Here is a 27,751-nt window from a genome sequence, read left to right as displayed (position 1 = left end):
ACCAGTTCTAATGCATCATGCTAACATAATTTTTTGGCATACCCCAGTTAGGAAGGAGGATCTTTGTTGATCAATAGGATCAAAATATATGGGTCATTCCACGTCTGATTTACAATCAAAATTTGAATTCCTTCCAATTTTTTTTCTTGCATTCATTAGTTAAAGTAATTGACACGTATTTTTTATTTTGGCTGAATATGATTTTTTTCAAGTTATTAGTTTTTGAACTTTTGAAGTTTATAACATTGAACATTTTTCAATCACTTATAACTCGGAAACTAGGGGCATATCACTTGTGATGCATTTTTAAAAATCAGCGAAATTAAATGCATTTCTTTCCATCAAAATAGAAATTCATAATGTATTTTGCGTCGCGTGCAATGTTTTTGCGTTGCGTGCAATGTTGTTTGCGTTGCGTGTAAGACGTCAAAACCCTACAGAAAAACTAGCCCTACATTTAACAAAACGTCCAACAAAGTGGATCAGCGTAGTACGTTTGTTAAACAAACTTTTCTGCGAGGGAGTGCAAAGCTGATGCAAAAATGGAAATTAAATGCATTTTTTCTAATTTGATGCAAATTTGTTATACATTCTTCGAGTGATCTGCCCCTAGCTCGGAAACGATTCGATATATGGAAAAAAATATTAAATAAAAAAGTTGTGTACTCAATGAGCTCACTGAAAAAAATAGCAATTTCATTTTGTTATATAACTTATGAAATTTGCAATTGTTTGAAACAAATTGAATTTTTTAAAGTTGGACCAATTTTTTACTTATTATTTTCTTTAAATATCAAAAATCATGTTAAAATAATTGTGCAAAAATTTGGGAGTGGATATCAAAATACTTTGCGAGATATTACAATTATAAACTTAAAACAAGGCAATTTTACACCAAACGCCTAGTGATAGGCCTATTGTAATTGAAATATCTCGTAAAATACTTCGAATTTCTTTCTGAAATTTGTACACAATCTTCTCGATATAATTATAAATTATTTGAAAAAGCTAAAAAGATTTTTTTGGATCCACCCTGAAAAAAAATTTGTTACTAATATTTGCATAATACATAAATTATTTAACAAAAACAAATATTACAAAAAAAATCCGCCGAGATCTTCCGAAAACGCAGCTTTTATTATTTAATGCTTTTTTCCAGAAATCTAATAGTTTCTAAGTTATGAGGGAATGAAAAATGTCCAATTCTATTAAATTTATAAAACTGATTTAAGGAACCCCAAACGGCTTAACCAATTGCCGTAAAAATTTATGCATAGTAGGAATTTGTTATGGAGCGTGTTTGTGTGCTATTGGTGGGGATTATCTGCCTACAAGAAGGCGCTTCGGAACAAATTATGGTTTCCTCCTATTTCGTTGAAAGTCGCATCAACGTGCGATGGGTATTAGCTAGTACTTTATAAAGTTCAAAAATCATAACTTGAAAAAAAAAATCAAATTCAGCCAAAGTAAAAAAATCGTGTCTATAATTTTCAGCTAAAGAGTGCAAAAAAATTGAAGGGAACTAAAATTATAGTTGTAAATCGTGGAATGACTCGCATTCTGCAAATTTAAGACTTTTTGGGGGTATTCTCATGTTAAAAGCAAATATTTTCTAAAGTCCCCCGAAATCAAATTTATTTTGATTACATAACTATATCAAGAAGATTATGTGAAAAATTCAGAATGGAACTCGAAGTGTTACGAGACATTTCAGTTATAACAGGCCTTTCGCTGGGCGTTTAGTGTAAAATTGCCATGTTTTATGTTTATAATTGTAATATCTCGCAAAGAATTCCACTGCCAAATTTTTACACAATCTTTTTAACACGATTTTAATACTTAAAGAAAATAATAAATAAAAAATTTGGTCCAGCCTTAAAAAAATTCAATTTGTTTCAAGTAATTGCAAATTTCATAAGTTATATAACAAAAAAATTGTGATTTTTTTTGGTAAGCTTATTTGAAAACGCAACTTTTTTATTTAATATTTTTTCCATATATCGAGTCGTTTCCGAGTTATCAGTGATTGAAAAATGTTCAATTTTATAGACTTCAAAAGTTCAAAAGCGAATAACTTGAAAAAAATATAATATTTAGCCAAACCAAAAAATACGTGTCAATTATTTTTAGCTAAAGAATGTAAGAAATCAGTTTGGAAGATGCTTGACGTTTATATTAAGCGCACATTGCTCTAATCTATTATATCTAGCATAAAATGAGTATTGTTAGATACCATTACTAGCGATAAATGTTAATTTTGGGACAGTTTTTGTACTCAGTTTTCTATGAAACTTCTAATTTTTTATTATACAATTCGTTTACTTGAGTCGGTTCAATGCATTAGCTAAATGAAGCCTTGAGTCTTTAATATATTTCCACGATGTAAACAATGAAAATGATAAAACGCTAATGGTTGTCCAACAGATCTCGTGCGATTGACCTGTTTACTGATTAAGAAATATTTTTCATAACCAACCGCGTCTTGGTGGTCGTTCATATCTATCTTGTACACTTCCGTATTATTATCGTGGTAACTACCATGGACATGGCAGTTCGCGAATATCTGATTTCATTTTTGTTTTGTCCCCTTACGGGCCACAAGTGTCGACTTCCTCAATGATGATGCTGACTGTTAATTTTGAGATACTAGACGCAGTTTTTGCCGTCAATATTATATGAACAGCAGCCACAAATTTGGCAATTGTTTGTTTTTCAGGTAATCGTATTGGAGACTATGGATGTGCAAAGATGTAACGTGTATGATGATATTACGCATTGTGTTTTGTGCGTGCAGGGTCAGCTAGGACGAAATCCTAGCTGACCCTACCCGTCTAATTCCTAGATGTGTCCTTTATAATAAATTACATTTTTTCCAAATGTGACAGGAATCTTTTAATGGCCACGGTTCAAAGAAGTTAAGTTTGTTTATTGGGGCTTTAACCTCCTGGTCGTTCGCCCGCGGTTCAAGTAAGAGGTATCAGATCTTGTAGCCGAACATTGATTTTCTCATCATCCATATATATGAGAATCAACCACGTGTTACAAGTTGCAAAATGACTGGTTTCGTCTAGGCTAATTTGTTGAGTAACATAAGTACTGAATACCTGACAAGGCAGAACTCGTTAAAGGCGATGTTCGTAAGCATAACCTCTATTTTCACCTCCAGCAAATATTTCCCATCATGAAATTCGGTTATGCAAAAATTCCAATAGCCAATAGCCTCCACGTTTGGCTGGAGCACCACTTCTTGCTTCTACGATTCAATCATCCGACGGATCACCCCAGCAAGAATTAAAGTAACAGTTTCTTTTGTTCTTCCGACGAGTCACACAATATGAAAGGAAGTGTGTTATCAGACTCGGCATACTGAGTAGATATCGTGACCGATGTCTTCGGTGGCTCGAAATAGCAATCTTCCTCACCATTCTCCCATTAATTTGTTGAAACCAAACAAGATACAATTTTTTTTACGAGTTACCGAAAAACATGTTGCTTCTTAAATTTATTTTTGAAAAGATTCGGGGGGGGCTTTAGCCCCCTAGCCCCCCCTCTGGCTACGTGCCTGGCCTTAAGCAGTGTTTTAATGGGCGACGTTTCCTGTCTCGTCCGCAACTGTAGTGTGTGATTATGACGGGGAGCCTTTGCGACAACCTAGCTCTACAGCTCTAGTAGGACAAGTCTAAAAAAATGTTTTTAAACATTTCAGTTCCACAAAATTGCTACATACATCATAAAAATGCACCTAAAATGGTTGAAATTGAACCGAATAATCCGATATATCGAACAGCTCCTGAGTTATTCTCATTTTTTGCTTTAGAAAAGGCCTACCTTGTATTACCCTCTAGGTTGAGGATTTATGCAAACATCATACAGTATATTGCGTTCATCAGTGCTAAAGAACCCCTGACAGACAATTGTTTTAAGATGGTTATTGCATTACGCCTCGATAGTAATGCATCGAAGAAACCGAGAGAGCTTGTAGGCCATTTTTATGTGTGGTGTTTTCTTTTCATACTCCGCACCTGCTCAAACAAACGTGTTTGCAAACATTATTCTACAGCTTTATGGCAGAGTTGTTGGACATGACTCACAGTGGAAGTCATTGTGTGTCGAATTATCGGCCAACTTCGTCATCGTGCAAATTAGTTTAAAAAATGTAAAAGTTAATTAATTATTGTTACATTCAAGTTTGTTATGAATATATACCAAATTCGTCCTGTATTTTTGCATGTAACGGGTAACTATCAGTTGAAAAATTGGATTTTTAGATGATTATGACTTTCATTGGTTCAGTTTTCAATAAAAATACACTGAAAAAACAGTTCAGACAAAGACAAGGAAAAAAAAATTCAAATAACTTTTTTTTTCGTTGAAAGTGCCCAACTTGAATTTTTGATGGTAGGTAGGGATCACAATTACCTATCTTGGAATAAAATTTCATCCACATCAAAGATGGGGTTTTTGTAAATCGGTTTTTAATTTTTAAAACCGATTTTTTTCATTGTAGGAGTCGATGAAGAATTTTTTCAATATTTTTATTCTAAAATTTGACTAATTCTGCAAAAAATCACTCCTATAACATTTTTTTGTAGGATTTGTTATTTTTATGATAAAAAATAAATTGAAAAAAAAAATGGTAAAAAATAGTTTGACCCTTTTCAAAAGACAGTCTAGATCATTTTTGGAAAAACAAAGTATGCAAAGTGGCTTTTGTGACAAAGTCTTCATGTACATAAAGTTTCATGGAAATCTGAGAGGGTGCTGCCAACATTTGTTATGTTATTTTTTTAACTTATTTAATTTATTTTCTTTATTCTACTTATTTTATTCGCTCAGTCATTCTATTAATTTTATTTATTTTGTTCGCTCTATTCATTTTATGAACTGTATTAACTTTATGAATATCTTCCAATAGATTCTTTTTATTCAGTTTGAAAGTTTTATCCATTTTATTGATTCCGTTCCGTCCTTTCTTTTATTCACAACTTCCAATTTGTTAATTTGAATCAATATAATTTATTCTATTATTTTAAATTTTTTTTATTATTATCTAATTTTTCTCTTAATGAGCTGGAATAAATTTATTAATTTAATTTATATAAATCATTCTACTCATTCCATGATTTTGATGACTTTTTATTAATTTTTAGCTTTAATAATTTTTAAATTGCATTTGTTTTATCGATTTTTTATACTTTATTCGAGGTATTATTTCTGTAGAACTCAAAACCTTGTCCAACCCACCTCTAGTGGGGTACCGATTTCGCATGAGTTCTGAAAACTACATTGATAAATGTTCGATGTTAAGTCAGACCGAACTAAGTCGCAAAACATCAAAAAATGAGATTATGTCACTGGATAAGGAATTTCGTCAGCTACATTCGACTTTTGCCAGATTTGGAATATGTAACAATATACAAGAATCATGACAAAAATTAATTTTCAATTATAATGTTAAGGGTATTACAATTCAAACTTTAAACTCGTTTCTCTAAATCAATATATTGTCACTTAGTCCGGTTTGACTTAACACCGACCAAATGTAAGAATTGTATCATCTCACTGCTAGGTAAATTATGTCCGTTTTTCATGAAAAAAAACCATTTCATTATATTTTAGATACTTCTCACAATTGATAAAAATTATTTGACCGGCTATTGTAAGGTTTTACTTTGATGTAGGATTGGTTTCTGTAAATGTGCGGCACATCTACCGAAATTACCCTAAGGAAAACAAATACGAAAAGCACCTCTCATCTAGTAAACGTTGGCACATACATATGTGTGTTCTATCATGTCAAATTACACCAAATCGATGAACAACGAACAATAATCACTTGAAGCTATCCGGACCTATCTGAACACTTTCCGACCTAGCCCTACATTTTCGTGTGAATATTACTGTCATGTCATTAACTTGAAGTCATCTGAACACTGGTTGTGGGGATTCGAGAAACCGGTTCGTCCAATTAACATTTGTTGATGAATGGACTTAGGGTCTGGCACGTTTCAATTAGATCTGGAATCGAAATGGATGCAATTAAATCACTGTGGTCACATAAGTGTGTATGTACAAAAATTAGGCATGTTTCTACTACCTCCATCCCGGGAAGAACCAAAAGTTTTGAGCTATAACTGAAACATCCATACTTTCTGTGAACAATGTTTTTTTGGCTTTCTTATTGTAAAAATAAGCTATTACACGTGTCCACTGGAAAACAGACAGAGAAAGAATGAAGAAACGGTGAAAAATTTATTGGAAACACTGGGAAAAGTTATGTCCTCAAGCAGAAATCGAACCTGCGATATACCAGTCTTCAGTTGGGTGCGTTGACCACTCCGCCATCGAGGAACTGTGCTGATGCTGTCACATGTTCCCAACAGTTTTTGTGATCACCGCCGCAGCCTCCAATACCTCCCTTAATTCACCCATCGACCCCCAATGTCTCCTACAAGCAGATCGTCACATCTCCCTTTCACCGATCGGGCCAAATCTCTCTCGTTTATTTACTTTTAGGTCCAGTGGACTGCGCTCAAGGCTTGAGATATTTATTATTACTGTTTGCCCCCTTTCCCAACTCAGTCGCCACCAGATATTTGGCAGCGAAAGAAATATGGACTTATAGGATTATAGGAGACATTGGGGGTCGATGGGTCAATTAAGGGAGGTATTGGAGGCTGCGGCGGTGATCACAAAAACTGTTGGGATCATGTGATGCCATCATCATATCGGTGAGATCGCAGGTTCGATTCCTGCTTGAGAACATATCTTTTTTCCCAGTGTTTCCAATAAAGGTGAATTTTCACCGTTTCCCCATTCTCACCGTTCCGGTCATTCTATCTCTGTCTGTTTTCCAGTGGACACATTCATGAAAAATCCTTAAGAAAGGAAAAAAACAAAGACTCACGTCCAAAAAAAAGGAATGTATAAGCTATTACAGCTTCTTCAAGTTAAGGTCCTTCGAATAATACGAGAAATGAATAAACTGACAATTTGGCTAGACGTAGGCTTCGTTAGACAAAAGCCAGTTCTACCTTCTACCAATGTCGATAAGATGCATAGCAAGATACTCTCTTTGGCAACACACGAACAAGTGCGTACAAACAAAACTTTTTTGCCGGATATAAATCCAAACACTTTAAGAAACTTTTTTGTTACTGACTGGACATTGCAAACTCATTTATCACATGGCTACTATTCAGCGTGCTGAGTACTATTCCTGTGATCTTTGTAAATTTGACGACGGAGTTTCATCTCATCGTCAGCCTTTCCATATTTAAAGCAATTGTTTATCTGTTTTTCTAGTTTCCATAACATCGATGAATTATTACAAATCACTAAATGTTTTAGGCGATTGAAAACTGTAGAAATTGAAATTTGGGATGTTATCGCCTGAAACAGTCATCAAAAATAATCGAAAACGACGTGTTAACTCTCTGTGTCTTTATCTTCAAGTAACAAAGAGATAGTTCTAATTTATCCTGATTCCTGACCCGTTATGATTTTAATGATTTTTAAGAATGCAGTACGTCCGCATTCTTCAGCCTTTTTGTTAATTTCAGATAGTTTCATCCTAACGAAATGCACTGCTAGCGATTAGGGATTTTCATTTAAGACTAAACGTGACCGGAACATCGGTTAAATAGTCGTTTTTGCTGGCAGATTGCATAACCTTTCTGTATGAGAAAGGCAACAAGTATGCGAGTGTGGTTGAAGTTCAGTTTCTGATTATCGACTCTGCCTTTTGTTAACCAGTGATAGGTAAATAACTACAATTTTTACACGCCTAGTGCATTCCAAAATTGTAAACGTGCCAACCAGCTAATCTGTTTCTTCCGGTTAGAGACGACACAAATGCATTTGTGAGTTTAGGATGTGGGTTGGTCGTAAAATTGCGACCTGCGGGCTGCATTATTGAGAGGTGCTCGTACGATAGATAGGCAAAAGACATCATGCATGGAGGCTGCCTACGGAGAAAACCCAAATTTTACGTCCCGGCATGTGCAAGAGCAAGTGTATGTTGTCGGAAAGCAAAACGAAATGTAGGTTTGTATGTCACAATGCTTCGATGTGGACTTGTGGCGAGTTAAATTTCAAATAGATTTTTATCTTCTACCACTAGCGTGAAATGAATAATACGTTCCAGTGAGATCCAACTTCATCCAGCGTGGAATAGAGCGGTTTCAGTTGATTGACCGACAAAGTCTTTGTACTCCATCATGGATGAATCGAATGCATGGTTATAAAAGAGACTATATCCTCCTATAGAGGGAGAAAATCACTGCTGGCACTGGTCCGAGCATTACCTCGCTGATACATGTATGATAGGTCAATTATTTCACCATTCATTACCTCTGGTCCATGCATGCAAAGTAATGGAAAACGATATACTGGAACTTTGCACTATTTACAGGATATACTCTCTTTTATTGTAATCCAAAGCAATTTCAAACAAACTAGAGAAAATGGCTTAAAGTACCATGAAAATTGTTCCGAGTTGAACTGAATGGTAGATATAAATGATAGAACAATAAAATGGAAAGTGATGCAAATCCTTCTGAAATAGCTAAGAGCAGCTTTTCGAAAGCCGGTACTTCGTTTGCGCTTTACTGGCATACCGTCAACAGTAACTGATCTACCCTAACGATAGTGTTCAGCACATGTTCCACCCGGTTCGCACAGCCGAATTATTTTTCAAATCACGCCTCCGGCATTGCTTAGATCCGTGGATAGCATCTTCATCGCTGGCTGGTCGAAGCCATTAGCGCACCAAAACGAAAAAGGTCCGAAAAGCACAACCATCAAAACAAACAATCGTGGCCTAGCCGGCCGTTCCGTTATTGGCATATTACGCAATAGCCCCGGGGAACGGCGACAGTTCACTGGCTGCAGTCCATGTTGCCATTTGGTTGTGCCTTGTGTGCCGCAGTGAGATGACTATTTGTTAGCAGTTGTACCTTTCTATTATGTAAACTATGACAAAATGAGACGGAAGTCAATCTCAAAAAACTCGTATAACTTTGTGTTAAACAATAATTTGGATCCAATAATTGGGATAGGAAGTGGGATTTTGCATCTTGTTGGAATTGGCGTTTGGTATTTGCTAATTTCTGGGCGCGGCCGCGCAAAACTAAGATCCCCTAATAACTCTGGCAAATTCTTATCGATTTGAACACGAATAATATCTGATCCCAGAAAATACGTACGCTGCAAGCATATTTTCATAATTCTAGTTCGAATCGGTTTCGTATATCTAGATTTCGGGAAATGCACGATTTTTAGCAGCATATGATGAATCATTCGTAGCTTTTTTTTAAAGCATTGTTTGATTAAATACCTCAAAAAATTTCGTTGTTTTAGGAACAATATTTCCTATTGTGCATAACATTCTCTTTTTTGAAATTTTATGTGATTTTGCTCACAATTTCCGGTAAAGTGCACTTCAATTCTTCATTTGGTCTGTGTTAAACCGTATTTTTTTATCTGAACATTTTGGATAATTTACCTTAAATAGTGTGTTGTCTTATTGACTTTCAATGAAATGCTAGTGTTACTAGTGCAATTTGATGCGATAAAATATTTTGGTCATTTATGCTGATTCTAGTATCGACCCAACTCGTAACAACATCTCAGACTTTAAACCTTAAAGGCGCAAAGCAATTTTTGTCAAATTTCCTGAAAATTGTCTCACACTTTTAATATGTCACTATGATAATTTTGAAATGGTTTTCACAATGTTGTTTTAAAACAACATTGCGCATTTAAGGGTTAAGGGGTAATTTCAATATGGTCTCCGAATTTCAATGTCTAGGGTGATTTTGGAATCATTTATTCTTTGCGGCACGGAACACCCCCAGTAATTTCTGAAGGAACTCTGCAGAAATACAGGCAGAAACCAGCCGGAATTCCAGATTTTTGTCTGGGTAAATTGGATAGCAAAAAAATTAAAATCGATGCGAATCTTTGCACCGGTTTTCGCACAGTGGCCGGAGGCCGGACGAAATCTAAAAAAGTGATGTTTCTACTGTTGATACTTTTAATTTTTGCACGATGTCTTATATTATTGAATAACATATTCTTAAAATTTTGTGACAACCTAATGAGAATTAGATTTTTAATAGCAATTTAAACGTCGCTGTGTCATACAATTCTAATGATACTCATTTTCGAAATCACAGTATCTATGTTCACTTCAAAAATACGTTGCTCTTTCAATTGTAATCCGATTTGAGCTCAACTAGTTTCATTTTAGGGGAATTTAAAGAACTTCGTTGAGCATTTCAACAAGTTTGCCAAATTTGATTCGCACGTTAATTTATTTTTACTAATATAACTTAAGTGGCCTGATTCTTTTTTCACAAATGTATTCTGTACAATCAGGTGAAACAGTTCGGAACGGTCACTTATTATGCATTCTATGAGAAATCATCTCTACTTTTTGAATTTTAAGGTCTCGTTTTGCCTCTTTTTGCCCAGAACCCCCTTTACAATCGACATTTTAAATGTTTGCTGATATGGAGGAGCATGGCTATTAATGCAAAATACCGCAATAAAACGTAAACAAACATTTTGTGTAGAGATTGAAAGTAGTTTTATCCAATTATTATATTGTATTTGATATAGCTAATCAGTAAGAAACCTGAATGGTGGTGGGGGAGGGTAGGGAATAATTAGTGGGAGGGGAGGATGCGTTAGGAACAACCTACCATATTTTAGTTTGCGGGTGAGTAAAGGGAATGCGGTTGTGAGGTAGGTTTGCGATGAGGAACAGTCAACTTCATATTGTATCTTCCATTTGAAACAAGTTTAGTAAAAATTGGTTCAGTCATCACCGAAGTGGCTTTAGTTCTGGAATATGTTCGGAGCCCTGGATTATCGGAATGATCGATAGAGGACAATTTATCCTAGCAAACATTGATTCATCATCAAAAGAGCTTTCACCGTTTATTCAAATTCAATCCGTACAAATCACAATACAGTTCAGTATAACGCTTGTCTTCGCCCCAACCGAATGCATTGCCGCTTTTGATGCAGAAGCAACAATACGATGAAACAGAAACAGGAACGAATGTATCCAAACAGACACATACTTGCATAAGTAAGTATCATTATAACGATGAACAGTTAAGAGTATCATTGAGAGAGAGTATATCTGAATTCTCTTCTCTCTTGAATAGTGGTCCCTTGTTGCTTGGTTGGTTATTTAGTAGATGAGGTTCACGAACATACAAGCTGTTGAATCATTCAGATTCATTGTGTAATACTGAATCTGAATATAAAATTCATCTGGCCATATTAGCGGTTTTCAGCGTATTTCGCAACGTCATTTAGGAACATATGGCTTGTGGAGCGGACATTAGGCAACAGGTTGAGGTTTGAGGTGAAAAAATTTGAACTTGCGTTCACGATGACCAATAAATTTAGGGAAATCGTGCAATGAGCCGGAAATATTCTAACATCGATAAACATTTCAGTTTTTTTAGATGTTGGTCCCTCAGATGACTATGCAAACACTCAGCCCAAAACATATAGGTTTAGTTTTTTCTAACACTTTATCTCTAGCTTACGAATATTTGGAATTTGATATTCGTGAACCAAAACGAAGTGGTTATAAGTTATTCGCATTTTGTAAGGACAATATATGTTTCAAACTATAATGTACTACATTCTTTTTCTAAATACTGTGCAGACTGGTTAAACGTTAATAAATATAATATTAACCACAAGTACGATGAGCAAGATCTATGACCTCTGATTGAATTGGATAGTTTCTACTAAGGGATTGATTAAAATGTGCGGCATATTGTGGAATATTTAATAATCAGAAAATTACTTCGAACTTCGTCTAAAGTTGAGCAGGAATAGTAAAATTAGACAGGCCTTTCAGTCTTTGGGAAGAAATTAGTACCCGGCTTAAGTGCTTTAATGATCTGGATAGATTAGATCGCTGCAATCAGCTTGGCAAAAAAGGTTTTATTCGGAATATCCGCAAAATAAATCTTGACAGTTCAAATCTTGTTAAATGGAAAAAATCGCACAATATTCTTTACTATTCTATCATTCAAAACTTGTCGACTCGGGTAGGGTAGTTTAAACATTACAGTTTCAAGCGAACCTACCCTAACCCGGATCAAAAAACGAAAGCCATCTTAGTGACTCATTTTAATGCACGAATTAACCATCATTAGCCTGAGACATCTAACATGAAAATGTAAAGTGAAATTGACAATTGGTTGCCTGATTAGATTGTCTTCACTTCGACCAATCAATATATTTTACAATCGCCATTTGCAGTGCTAACCACGTCGTAAAATAACAATCTCAGCAGATCCATGCCAAGTCCTAAGTTTATCCGTGAAAATGCCTACGAGGCAATAACTAAGGTGAAAACGTACACCGCAGCTCCGCTCTGCTCTGAACAGAACCAGCGCTAAATGCAGTTTCCTTCTTCCTCATACCAGCAACCAACCAACGCCGCACGTAACAAGCTTGCAACCGTCCCTTCCAGATAGCAAACCACGCAATCAACAAGATGAACCGGACCGGATAAAAATGGAGTGAAAGTTTGCAGCACGATCGGCGATCGACCACGGCTGATGCAGCGGTCAGTCGGGAGTTCGATTATGTCATCCATTAAATCACCCGCATCCACACGTAACGTGCACGCGTGTGAGTTTCAGTGTGTGATGGTGCGCCACTGTGTGGCCTAGTCAGCAGAAAGTAACGCAAATGCATCCATCATCCATCCAGTGCATGGCTGACGGCGCGTCGCCGAGGGCTCTCCTGAGGTGACCAGCATTTTTGGCATTCGCTTCGAAAGCACATCGCGCAGTAGTTACTGGAAGTTGGTTATGGATACGAAGAAAGCAATTATCTTTGTTGCTTTTCATGTGGAGCAATTCGATTTCGTAACAAATAGTCCGCACAGACTGTGTACATTGCCAAATCGGTACATCGGTGTTTTTGTTTTTTGGCCATGCACGAGGACACATTCGTCTTGGGGCTACCAGCGATTGGACAGTGCCAGATTGAATTTGGATCGAATGTCGTAATATGGCAATATTTACGCACATGCAAGTGGAGGAATAATTGTGTAATTTTCTGTTTGTCAATGAATAGAACCAGGGATTTGTGGCTCAGTTGATGTGAGTTGTTTAATTGGCCTAACTCGAAGCCAATTTTAATCGGGCCTGAAGAGTAGCATGCAAGGCCTCCGTAATACGCGACAATGTAGTCAATCAATGAAATAATCTAGAAAACATATTTAAACCCCCAACTTAAATTATGTTAATATTTTGACTCAAATAGTGACTCTGAATGTTACATATGAACCTCTGGAAAGATCCAGAAAATCCGTGAAAAGTTCATAAAACTTCAGTGTATTCGAAAACGTTTTTTAAATATGATTTTCTCTAATTTTGTGATAACATGCGAAATTATTAAGCATTAAAAAGTAAATTTTCAGATATGGATGAAATTGGAACCACCCTACCCACTATTCAAATTAATAGGAAAATCTTGTACAGTGTAATTTTTTCGTAAGATCCAAACTACATTTTTTATTGTCCATCGTAAAAGTAAAGGGTTTACGGAATCAAATAGCCCAACTTCCAACTTGCTATAACTTCATTTCTATTTGGTATTTTCTATTAAAAATTTGGATGAAATTAGTTCAATGTGTATTGTTTACAGGGCCGGCGGATACCATTGGTAGTATGGATACCACTATCCACTCGAAAATATCCGAGAGGGGAAATACACACTCGAATGTTCGGAACAAACTAAAACCTGAAATTAACCGCATATTTGTACTGCGCACAAAAAGCATGCGTCCGAAATTCTTTTGACTTGTAATTTTAATTTTTTGGAAATACGGTATAATATTGATTTGTTTAAAATTCGAACTTATTTTATAGTGATACTAAGTTGAATATGTCTAAAAACAATAAATTCAAATCGATATGCAAGAAAATATTAGTGCATTTTTATTCAGACTGGATGCAGTTAAAATATTTTGAAAGACTTGATATACAATTTGTTATTTTTGTTTTAGCACGAACTATTATTTGATTAAAAATTGGTCGGTGTTAAGTCAGACCAGACTAAGTCACAAAACATCAAAAAATGAGATAATGATAGCACTGGATAAAGAATTTCTTCAGCTATATTCGGCTTTTGCCAGAATAGAAATTAGTGACAGTAAGCAAGAATTATGGCGAAAATTAATTTCCAATGCTGCGATTCAAACTTTAAACCCGTTTTTTGTGAAATCAAGAAGTAGTCGCTTATTCCTTTTGGTACCAGATTTCTTGGTAGCATTCCGGTCAGAATGAAGTAACAAGATTATAACAGAACACAATTTCTGTAACATATTTTGTTATAAATTTGGTCTCGTTAGTAGTTAAAATAACAGAAATTTATAACAAGTAACAATGCGAGATATAGTTTTGAAATATTTCTGTTATGTGTTTCTGATCGGGATATCAACCAAATGAGAAGATATAACTAAATTTGGCTATCTATCGTGTTTAAAAATCTGTATATGAGAGACAGATAGGGAGATCGAGGGTAGCTAGCACATCTCGGACTGGAACGAGGCCGAAGGGATTTGTTTAACGAAGATCTGGCGCTGTTCCCAAAATAAAGTGCCATGAATTCTGGAACAATCACGTTTTTACGTTACGAATGACCAAAAATCATGGCTTTTATAATTATGTTCAATTTCCCTTCAGTAACGCCCGCATAACGCTTTCATTAGTGGAAATATTTGATTTTGTTTTGTGAACTTCAGTCACGATTTCTGCGAGAACTAGTTCACAACTTTATGAACATTAGTCATATAACCAAAGGTTGACTCATGATTTTTTTCATAGATATAGGAACAATAGTTCACAAAATCAAAATATTCTGGCTATTTTTCGTGAACTATTTCACGAAATTCGGAATTTTATTCATGAATCCATTCAATCCTCGTGAACTAATTCATGATTCCTAATATATTAGTCACGATCCAATATCCGTGCTCGTGAAATGGTTCACAAAATCATCAAATATTATTCATGCACTCGTGAACTGGTTCATGATTCCTAATATATTAGTTATGATCCAATATCCATGCTCGTAAAATAGTTCACGACATCATGAAATATTATTCATGTATTCGTGAACCGGTTTATGATACCTAGTATAATAGTCCCAACTTACCATTCGTTTTCGTGAAATAGTTCACGAAATCATAAAATATTATTCATGTATTCGTGAACTTATTCATGATTCCTAACACACAAGTCACGATCCAATATCCGTACTCGTGAAATAGTTCACGAAATCATGAAGTATTGTTCATGTATTCGAGAACTGGTTCATGATTCCTAATATATTAGCTACGATCCAATATCCGCGCTTGGGAAATAGTTCACGAAATCATGAAATATTATTCATGTATTTGTGAACTGGTTCATGATACCAAGTTTAATAGTCATAACTTATCATTCGTTTTCGTGAAAAAGTTCACGAAATCATAAAATATTATTCATGTATTCGTGAACTGGATCATGATTCCTAGTACATGATTTATGATCTATCTAGTAGCTATTTGCGTGTTTGTGATATTTAGAAGATATCCCTAATCATTTACAATTCCATGCAACACAGTAATGAAATTTTTACGTGAACTCTATCACAAAAGTTGGAGTATTGTCCGTGGAATCATTTTTGTTCCATGCACCTTTTTTATGAAATGCCCAATAATAGATATGCTAGCGACCAGTAATAGGTACGAGCAGTAGATATAAAAAAGCTAGTAGAACCTCGAACATCGTTATTTATTTGATAAGGTTCATTGTGTTGTCCGGACAGAAAACGAAAAGTACACTGAGAACCCAAAATAGTGTGCGTGATATAGTTCACAGAACCAGATATCGCGAATGAGTCTTATTGGAATGATCCAGTTCATATTGTCACGTTATTCCGAGTAAAAAACCCATTAGTAACCAAAAAGTAACAGATCACGATAATGCTAAGAGAATTTACGAATACCATGATAAAACTGCTGATATCATGAACATTTGTTACATTACTCTTTGAAAGTAAGCTCTAAAATAAAATATCATGATAACATGAACAGAAATTACGAAAATCGTGACTAAGATCCTGAAATCATGAACACAAATCACACAACTAGTGACAAAGACCAAGATCCTGAAATCATGAACATGAATTGATCTATTCATGATTAAAATATCACGATAACATGGACAGAAGTTACAAAAATCGTGACTGAGATCCTGAAATCATGAACATAAATCACACAACTCGTGACAAAAATATTTAAAATCGTGACAAAGATCCTGAAATCATGAACATGAAGCACTCTATTCATGACTAAAATATCACGATAACGTGAATGGAAATTACGAACATCGCGACTAAAATCTTGAAATCATGAACTTTAATCCTGCTAACGTCATAAGAAATCACAAGAATCGCGAATAAGCTCTTGAAATCATGAACAACGTTTGGCTGTCTACTGTGTATTCCCAAATCATTAACAAGAATCACAACAAAAATTAAACATGTCCAGGGAACAACACCAAACCCAACCAAACATTCTAATGTAACGCCATGTATATATTCGGGGCGAACTGGTTTTTGGAAAACTCAAATTGTTTCATGAATACGAAGTTTATTATTCATAATTTCAGGAACTTGGTCACGGTTTTCGTAAATCGTTCAGTTCACGAAATCGTGACCTTTTGTTCATGAATTGATGAACGGTTTTTTTCCGTGTAGGACACCAGGCGCACGACCAGACAACACGTTTACTGTTGCAATAATAGTCACCATAAGCGCAGAGATCGTTCTCCACGACCGCACTACACCAGAGATGCTCATTCAACGTATAATGACTAGACATGACCCGAGATATCATCCGAGTGAAGTCACGAACCTTTTCCATCCCTTTGAACCAAGGCTTGTTTGAGCCTTTGGGATTACTAAACTTGCATTGTTCCACGAAATTTGCCAATTTTCGAGCGTCCTCTGACAAGAAATACTGAAAAACTCGTCGAAGCTACGCGACCTTTCATGAATATCATCTTCTAATGTCTAACTGTACGCCTTTTCTCAGTACCATTCTAATCTAAGTGCCCGCCTTCTCATTACCCGGAATGGAGCAATGCAAAAGAAATCAAACTGAGGTAATCTGATAGGATTTTTCAGATAAAGAACTAAGAAACTCCTATGTTTTCCCCAGAAAATGCAAGGTAAGTGTTTTCCATGCTCCATCGAATGGAGAGCATCCTTGGAACTGTAACGATGTGATCGTTAAATGGATAATATAAAACCATCAGTTTTGTGGGGAGAATGTTTGTAGCATAGCCTTTTTTATGATCACCCTCACCACTACTGTCATAATAATTATCATGGAGGCAATGCATAGCTGTCATCATCTAACGAACGCTACCAAGATGAAGAGTAGTGTTCGTCGCGGTGCGGATTTGGGCGGTAAATGGATTGTCTGCACCGCAACCGCAAAAAATAATAAAACCGCACCGCTTAGGGATCATCCATAAATGACGTAGCATTATGTGGGGGAGGGGGGAGTTTTGTATTTTGTGATGATGTGTGACGACAGGGGGGTAGGCGGTCATGTCATGCTACGTAGCTTTTTTAAAGGGGAATAACTAACATCGTTTTTAATTTTTTTTTAATTTTACAGGTCAAGGGGGGGGGGGAGAATTACCGTCAAGCTACGTAATTACCAGGGGTATATTTAGAGGTTTGTGACGAAATGCTACGATGGGGGAGGGGGGGGGGGTGTTAAAAATCACTCAAAAAATGCTACGTCATTTATGGATCGTCCCTTACCGCTACCGTACTTTATTTACTGCACCGCACTGCGCGGTAATGCGGTAAAATTTTTGTATTTTTAAAAATAGTGTTGAAAAGTGACTCCTCAGAATGTAATGTTTATTAAAAAAATCAGCTTTTCCATTTTCTATTAATAAAATTCAGTACATTTTAAGTAATAGGAAAACTTTTATTTTAGCAACCCTTCAGTTAAATGAAAATGGGTTAGCATATTTTTTTCTTTAAATTTTCATATTTTCAATGTTTTTGACATATGAAAATTAAAAGGATGATTTTCGCATTTACGTTGTAAAAACCACCTTTCATTCTTAAAGGAATTTCACCAAAAAAAAAATTTAAAGTCGAAATACCAGTACTTCTATATAGTAGCGCATATATTCCAATACAGTGAAATAAAAACTTATTGTATTGCACCAATAAGAACGACGCCAAATTTGACAAAAAATGCTCTATACATTACATCTAATCAGGAGTCCGGTCTCAACCGATACAGAATTATTAAACATTAGAAAAGCTGCAAAAAATGTATGATTTGTAGCATACAGCAGAAATGTTATTAAAAATGGGGGATTTTATGGGCACAATATCCCAAAACTCTAACAGTTCGGCACGGTGAGCCGAAGACAACGGTTGCTTTTTTGGATGGCTCCGTGAATGCGGTTGTTTGCAACTGATTCGGTCGGATAGAGTGAAGTGCACATGTGTGGCCTGTTTTCCGTGTGGTGGCAGTGGTTTGTTGGACAGAACAGTGTCTAGCGTGATAATATCCAGCATGAGACAATACCACACCCAGTAAATTTATCTTGGAGTATGACATCGCCATTTCGGATCCGGTGAGAAATTTCCAATTGGAATTTTTAATATATTTTTCAAGATGTAAACGACCTATCGTCTCTATCCTACTGGACTCTTTGTATAGAATGTGAATGTGTTCGGGTGCGCTTCGCAGCAATTACATAAGTCTGACCGAAGCTGCACCGGGTTTAATAAAAGGCGATACAGGCGATGCGTCGGCTTCAGTCGACGCCAACAGAGCGTCACCATTCCGTCAGGATAAGTTGAATGCGTTTCTCTTGTGCCCGTTCACATGTGCCGTACGTCAAGACATTCCGTGCCGTTGATGTTGTGTGTGAATGCCTCCATCTAAATGCATGTAACTAATCTTGACGTCCCGTACCGGTGACGGAAGCCTGATGTATCGTGAAAATTCGTTCGGATACGCAGTCGGGCTAGCTCAGTGCAGGTTTGCTGTCTGTATTTTCGTATATCACCGAAAACAACACAAACACAGGTTTATTATTCTCGTGTAATATATTATACCTTATGCTGGGAAAGGGCAGGGGTATATAATTATTGTGTTTCGTTTTGCGCTTAGCCATGCATCTTGTTCATATAATATAGGTTTTAGCAAATGAGGGAGAAAAATCGTTACTGATACTGACTGTGAATGAAGTGCGGAGCGTCGGTCTATCTCTTTCAGATATTGGGTCCATTGGGGTGACATTCGGTACTTTGAATACATGGCCGACTATTGAGCCCTGGTGTACTGGAGCGAGATGAACGATTGAGAACAGTGCTGGTTGTCTAGTGTTGCTTCTAACTGATATTTTAACATTGGGTTCTATCCACAGGTGGGGAATTCTCTTTGGAGAACTACTCGGTCGCTATTACGTTTGCTCCTTAACTCATTACATAAAAAATCAGTTAAAGACACAGCCTTTCAATATTTATTGATAAAAACCATCTAAAGTTTTATAGAACCGCAGTGGATTTCTAAAGAGAGGGTGGATAGTGAGAAACCTAGTGGGACCTAGCAGGGGAAAAATCTGCATGTATTTTTTATATTAGTACCACACAATTCATTTCAAACAGGCCTTACACGATCGTGAATATTTCGAGAATATTTAGTAGCCGGCTTGCTTGGTTGTATTTTTCAAAAACGGATGGTGGGGGCGTAGAACGAAGCACAAAATTTGTTTCTTTTTGATTAATAATTCCGTTGCGAGTGTCATAATATTTACTACATTATTAAATGTTGTTTTCATTCATTAACAAGTATATGTAATGCAGTTATGCACTATTTTCAATATATTCATTACATTTTTTTCTCCAATATATAAATTTCCTTGTCTTTATTATATCCATGATGTTATTAATTTAAATTATATTTAAGATATACATTCTACTTGATAAGTTTATTATATATACACATCGCAATGATTATTAAAATTTAATCTATTAAATAAATTAGCCACGTGGGTACTCATTATTTTCATTACATGCAGATATGTTACATACATACATACAATATCCCAAAACTCTAACTTTCGTAACTTTCAAGAAACAGATGTATTCTCGTTCAAATACTAAGATTACTCCCTTTAAAATGTATGGACTGTTATTTTCTAAAGGCTACTTCGAAAGTTCTAGCATTTATTGTATTTTCCTCTAGTATTTTCTCAAAGAGCCAATGGCAAAAACTTCAATTGAAGTGGACGGGTGTCAAACTATGTGGTATATGGCATCTGAGCTAACTTTCACACTTGTCACAATATAAAGGGGGACTTTGAGAATTACAAAAAAATGCAATACTCTACACTATGAAAAAAACACTGACTTCGAATAACTTTACTTCAAACAAGCTACAAAATAGTCTTAACTGAAAATATTAGGACTTAATTTGGTAGAAAATTATCGTAAATTTGAATGGAAGTACGCAAAAAAAAGTTATGTAGCATACTTTTTGAGAAAGAGTCTAATAAAATAGACTGCAGAAAAATTCACAATGAATTTACACAGCAATCAAAGAAGATAGAAATACGATGTTGATGAACGAATGATAGAATAATCAGCCTAATTTGGAACCCTCCTCCAATCATTACATTTAAATAAAGTATTATCATTTAGATCTATAAAGAATGCTGTTGGCGCCGAAAATGGATTCTTGGTTCCAGGTGTTCAGATCAACGGTTGAATAAAATACACAACGTAAGACCTAGCCACCAAATGAAACATTTCTATCGTTAATCTGTCGACAAACCGGTGCCAATAACCGCGTTTGCAGCATTCATTAAACTTTTCATTTGTGTTTCAAACTTTGCGTACATTTGGAAAAAATCGGGCGATCCGACATTCAAAAAGTCCTTATAGGACCTTTTCGTGTACAATACATACATCGTGTTAAAGCTAGAAAAATCATGGGAATGAAATATGGGGATACTTGGGGTCTCTGATGTCCCATGAGGAAATTCCTGTTAGTTTCTAAGATTTCTATCACCCATCAAAGGACACTCTCAGTCCTTTACGAGGAAGCTCGGGAGAGGAAATGACTTTCTGTTTTCGAAAATTTATAGGTACTTTAGAACATGTTCCCTCGATTAGATTATCCGACTCTCGCTCTTTAGTGGACAAGGGAGCGTAGAAATTAGTCGTGGTTTCTACGTTTCTACATTGGGTAATTGTATGGCCCAAGTGTTCGTAATAACGGCAAGCTCTGAGGTACAAAAGGGCGAACAGGTAGATGAGCTCCGTTTAAAAGAACAAAGTTTGGAAGAGTAGATCTGGCGAAAGGCTCGACATGAGACTGATTGAAAATAAGTTCTTATACTCCTCGATTTTTCCCGAACGCAATTACTTGCAAACTAGAATTTCCACTGACAGAAGTAAAAAGTTCTGGAAGGAGCCAACCTTATATTTCGCAATTAAGGCCCCTGTCGAAGACTACACCATCAATCTCGACTTTCCTGTCGGGTACGTAGACAAGATACTTCTTCGTGCACGGCCGAGTGTTGTTTAGTTAGTTTACGCGATATATCCATTATGTTAAATGGGTTACCTTCGGTCCGGAAGTTGGCCTTCCAGGGGCCTGTTGTATTAGATGAATATAATTTATATCGAAGAGGAGATTCATCGGCATTATTTCGGAGAAATATTCAAATCCATTGAGCCAGAGGGGCTGTCTATTGTAGGAATTAACACTATCAGGCGGGCTTCAGTACCCGCGCAAATAACGTTTTATCCGAGGAAACAGAAAACTAATGCAACGAAATTTAAAAGAATAAAGTACTTGGTACTTAGCTGTCGAACATTTTTAGTATCAGCAATCAACAAACACATTTTCGCTGAGTCGTCGGTCACATAGCCCGTTAACAAAGGGTATTTCCAAATAGGCACCAGGTATTATCCGGAAATTTTCACTTTTATTTAATTTTAAATTTCGTCACTACGAGTAGAAATCACTCCGAAACTTACTACCCACACGGAAAAAAAGTATTTCGTCGGCCCTGATTGTTTATATTGTGTAAGCTTGATTAGCAATAATTGTTGCACAATTGAATAACTGGAAAAGTTTTTTTCCAATAACTTTTTTTCCTCGAAAGTGCCCAACTTGAATTAGATAGGTAGGGAACATAATTATCTATCTTACAACAAAATTTCATCCAAATCAAAAATGGGTTTTTTTGTAAATCGACATTAAATTTTTAAAATCGATTTTTTTCAGTGTAGGAGTCAATGAAGAATTTTTTCAATATTTTTATTCGAAAATTTGACAAATTTTGTGAAAATCACTACTACAACATTTTTTTGTAGGATTTGTCATTTTTAGACTGTAGCCATTTGAAAAAATTGGTAAAAAAAAGTTTGACCCTTTTCAAAAGACAGTCTAGATCATTTTTGGAAAAAAAAAACAAAATATGCAAAGTGGCTTTTTGTGACGAAGTCTTCATGTACAGAAAGTTTCATTAGAATCTGAGAGGGTGCTGCCAACGCTGAATACGATTTGGCGCAAAATTCGTCATACTAGATTTAGACCAGCGGTGAAGGTGTCTCATTTTCATTTTACACCAAAATTCGTTGGTTACTAATCGAATATGCGGTGTGTGATTTGTACTTCAAAACGGTGATGTAATATTCGAGGCTGGAAGTAAATTTCAATTTATATAGGGGAATCGTGACTTGTTCCGTGCTGATACAAAATGGGATTAGCACGTGTCTATAGGAAAACGACTTTGGCGGCTGCGGACTAATTTGTTTATTTGGTGCAACAAATAACGGATGATGGATGGATAGCCTAAATATTTCGTGACTGCGCGTGGAATTATTTTTCTGCTATGTACATCATGGAGAACACAATATAACCCAGCATCAGGTAGAGCTCTTATCAGTGCTATTAATTGCCAAATTTTATTTAATTTAAGGTTTTCGTGACAATTACTTTATAGTTTATTGATTAATTTTATTTCTTGAGCTGCCAATCGATCCACATAAACTAAAAATTATTTACCTATGTGCTTAGTGCATTATTGAAAAATTAAATACGACATTGAAAAATGAAATTTTATCATTCGCGGAAGAACTAAAAATTTCCTTTGAGTAGCATGCGCTTTGCAAACATAGCCCTCAATAAGGGGCAATTCGTTTTGCATATCATTTCCGACAAAATCAGTCTACTTTTGCAGGATACATCGGCCAAATATATTTCTCTGTTTCATTGAGATAAGTAGGCGGTCGAGTATGCGACACTAATGGCATATTCGTTTTTGACAGTGCACTACACCGGTGTAGTCGGTGCTACACTCATTCAAACTTGGGTGTAATCAGTCTATCTCTTTCTTTGCACTACACCGGTGTAGCACCAAGAAAAAACGAAAACGCCATAAGGTTACCAGAAATTGTACTTTGATTCACACCGATTGAAAACATCTCAAAGTTGTGTACGATATCAGTGTTAATACCAAATCTTTTATACTCTTCTTCTACCCAGAGGAGGGGCAAATTATTTAAAATCTAGCTAATTGTCGTATTATTGCTTTCCGATGTTGATTTGAAAATGCGTGTGTAGGCTAACGGGTCGCTAGCACTGATCGGTAAAAATCATTCATTGCCTTTGGGAGTCTGACACTTTGTGTTCGTAATCTTTCAATCATTTTTTTCAAAGATTTAAGCAGCGCATCGTTAACTAAAAATGACTAAATACTTAAATGACTATTAACCATCAGTTTGAGCATCATTCGCTGCTGTAAAGAGCATGACACGCTGTTCCATAGAAATTCGTTAAGGTATTGTTTCAACAACGCCCAGAGAAGATGATGAAACATACTACCATTAAAAGCAGTTTATGCTTAAGCCACACCAACCTCATTTGAGATTAATTTGGCAATTGAACACACCTGCACTCGTAAGTCTTATGCAACCAGGAAGGCAGTCAACCAGTGCTGCAATTAAAAAAAAAACAACAGCACAGTAGGACATTGTGTGGGTCAGTGGTGCAGCACCAAGCTATTAAAAGAAAATCTCATGATGCGCACAAACTGCAGCCGCTCACAAATTCTGCTGGTCGGCCATACAAACGTAAGCACGTTGTAGAAACATAAGAGCTTTGCTCAAATGTTGATCTACTTCTGCCATGATTCGTTTAAAAGAAACCGTAGCAGCAGCAGCAACAGAAAGACGCTAAAGTCGTTTCAAATGAGTGCACCAGCAAATTCGATAGAAGATTGGGCAGTGAACCAGCTAACCAGGCCAACTGAGCTGAGCGCGTAATAAAACATTACTCTTAGCTGCTTAAATATCGACTATGCAAAACTGGAAAGCCGAAATAGAATCGAGTCTAATTGAGTTTAGTTGGAGTCATGGAGATTTAATTCGACACAAAAAATCAGTGACAGTGCGGTGACATGAATGACTTGAGATAAACCCATTTGGGTACACTTTTCTCTCTCCGCTGAAACTAATTGAATCCAATCGGGTAATCCGCTTTTACTGTACAAAATTGCAATGAAAGAGAAAATTTCATGACTGCTGGGGACAATGATAAATAATTAACTAAAACAGAAGACAAAAAAGTACTAACCGAAACGGGGCTAAAACTATAAAGTTGAAGCGCAAAAAAAAAACGTTAACTTAAAAATGAAAAAGAAAAGTGAAAGAGGCAATAATGGACAGTGTCGTAGGTTGATAGTAGTAGTATAGAGTGAAATGCCAAATAACGACAGCGACAAGAGGTTGTGGAGAGTGTGTAGCAGAAGAAAGCAGCAAACCACCTACTTACCTCGATCTTTGCTGGAAGAGGACGGGTCGTCGATGATGTCGTCATCCTGGTTGAACTCGTTCCGCACATCCTGGATCGCTGCCAGATCGTTCAAGCCGAAGTTTTGATCCCTGCAAGTAGCGGAAAACAGTGGGGCATATTTTATAAACCATTCATTTCTTTTTTTAATTCGTTTATTTGATAAGACACTTTTACGTTAGCTTATAGGTGCCAATTTTGCTTCGTTTTACTTTTTAAATTACTTAAAACTAGGGGATTACATTAGCTTGGAATTGTTTTGTACTATTGGCAGTTGAATAGGAAACAGTTTAAACGTATGCAAAAAATGGTTTGCAGTCTCAAAGCGAAAAATTAATTAATGGCTTTAATTGTTGCAATTCACAACATTCCAATTTTGGAATTCTAATGAAAATTTAACTTCTTTTGCAAGATTTAGGTTATACTGGTCATGGAGCAAAAAATTACATTATTTAAAATAAATGGGAATCAAAATATCATATGTATTTATATAAAAGTAATGCCACTATACTAACCATCATCATCGCGCGTACCCCCTTCACAAACTGGGTGTGATGGTCGATGATCGGTTAAATTTGAACAGCTATGTCCACTATGTATGTGAGCAGGCTGCGAGGACAAATATCAGGAATCAGGAATCAGTAACGTCTGGCTCAAATGGCACGTTATCCATGTTGATCGGAAACTTGTGCCTTGCCATGAGAATCGTCTTTTCATCATTTCCCTGACGGGAAGTATTGGTTAAGTTGTAAGGTTAGGGGTAAGGAAAATAACGACACAACAATTAAAACAGAGCATTCTGCATCCCCGGAAGGATGCTGAACGATTTGCATTTACACTAGCAGGAATAAAACTTCCAACCAGTGGTGAAATTTGTTTCTGTTAATTGGCAATAGTGCGTGACAAAGAAGGTTGCCAGTAAACTACTGTACAATTTGCGACCATATTGTGTAGCTACATATGTGTTGAGTGTCTCACAGTTTATAAAGAACAGTTCTACCTATCTATCTACCTATTTTTTTTACAATGGTGAATACATTTACGTACTAGCCCAGTACACGTGCTATTAGTAGATGCCAAGCTACCACACGGGATGTACTGGGGATGTGTCGGGCTCGAATGTTGACGCAGCCATTAATACCGACTAAACTCCATTGGGCTCCGCCATTGTTCCCCCCAGGGACTACCTCTCGGTATTACTTCTGGGGGATGGCTGTACTTGATGTACTCATTCACTCTCGCTCACGCTTTCATACGTCCTGTAGGAGGCTTACTTGGGTGCTCTCTCTGTCACACCTTGATTCACTCTCTAACACTCCACATGAGGCTAACTTTTGTGCTCGCCTTTTTCATTCCTTGCTAGGCTTACTTTTGTGCTAGCCTCTAACATACCATGTGAGGCTGAATTGGATGGTCACCCTATCACCTGGTTCACTCTCGATCGTGCCACTCTATTACACCCCTGTCGCTCCCCCTGGCATCCCATGTGGGACATTTTTCTTAGGCCCCACTTCTGACATACCATGTGAGGGTGCTCACCGTTTTCCTACTTTGTGAGGCTGATTTTTGTGCTCACCTCTACCATACCATGTGAGGCTGACTTTTGTGCTCATCCTTAACATACCGTGTGAGACTGACTTGGATGCTCACCCTTTCACTCCTCTGCCACGCCATGAGGCATCGATAGCTAAGTCCCAACATACTACGCTACGACCCTCCCATCTTGGCATGAGGCAGTCCACATGTGTACTATACACTCGCTCTTCTGACACAGCCTCGGGGTGGCTGGGTTTACCCCTTACGCGGTTGCAAGTCGCTGCGCCAAACCTGCCTCAGCATGAACAGACCATTCACTCACTTTTCTTCGCTCGGCCTTTTTTCGCTCCAACTAACCAATCACTAGTTAGTCGTCCCGTCGTCTGTTGCTCGGTGCGCCAAATTCCCTGTAGCCTGCAGGCAATCTGGGTGGTTGCAGTCAAGACTGCGTTCCACTTCTCCACTGATTGACACATCCGCTGAATAAGGGTATCAGGGGTTGTGTCCCAGCCGCAGACGTCAGGCATTGTTCATCTTTCGACGTCGAACCGATGACATACGAACAGTATATGTTCGGCAGTTTCGTCTACACCTGGGCAGGCGGGGACCTCCGCGTGCCCGAACCTGTGAAGGTACTGTTGGAAGCAGCCATGGCCTGACAGGAATTGTGTCAGATGGAAGTGAACTTCCCCATGGGGTCTTCCCACCCAGCTCGATATGTTAGGTATCAGGTCCACATACCTTTCGAGGAGCTATCCCACTCACGCTGCCATCTGGCGACCGAGGTCACCCTGGTGCGCTCGCGGGCTCCTCTATTTCCACGTAGCTCGAAGCACTCCTCATCTTCCCGGATGACCAGCCCGACTGGCATCATGCTCGTTATCACGCATCGTGTGATACCGTGCGGTAGGCAGATATCACTCTGAGGCACATCACGCGGTAGGTGCTCTCCAATTTCCGTAAGTAACTGGTTACCCTCAGTGCTCTTGACCATGACGGGCCGCCGTACCTGAGGATAGATACGGCAACGCCTGCTAGTAGCCTACGTCTACTGGCGCACACCTTTGAGCTGTTGAACATCATCCTCGATAGTGCCGCAACAGCAGTCGATGCTCTCTTGCATGTATAGTCGACGTGGCTGCCGAAGGTCAGCTTGTCGTCTATAATGACTACCGGTAGGCTAAGCCGGTGTAACGAGAGCGCGATGGCATCCCAGCTTGCGCTGTTGAATGCGTTCTTCACGTCAAGTGTCACTAACGCACAGTATCGAATGCC

At 37.1% G+C, this 27,751-nt stretch overlaps 1 protein-coding gene across 8 annotated transcripts in view; it reads right to left on the bottom strand.

The window, feature by feature from the left end:
• The window catches only part of LOC131681647 (uncharacterized), a 202,024-nt gene that overhangs the window by 81,907 nt on the left and 92,366 nt on the right, over positions 1-27,751 (bottom strand). For all 8 annotated transcript variants that reach the window (XM_058962566.1, XM_058962565.1, XM_058962567.1 and 5 more), the window contains exon 4: positions 24,923-25,032. In XM_058962566.1, the coding sequence (XP_058818549.1) occupies positions 24,923-25,032 (110 nt within the window). The remainder of the gene's footprint in view (positions 1-24,922; positions 25,033-27,751) is intronic.

This window comes from Topomyia yanbarensis, chromosome 2 (assembly GCF_030247195.1).
Source record: "Topomyia yanbarensis strain Yona2022 chromosome 2, ASM3024719v1, whole genome shotgun sequence".
In the NCBI taxonomy this organism is placed as follows: domain Eukaryota; kingdom Metazoa; phylum Arthropoda; class Insecta; order Diptera; family Culicidae; genus Topomyia; species Topomyia yanbarensis.
The sequence above is the reverse complement of the archived record's forward strand: the minus strand, read 5'-3'. Positions and strand labels throughout refer to the sequence as shown.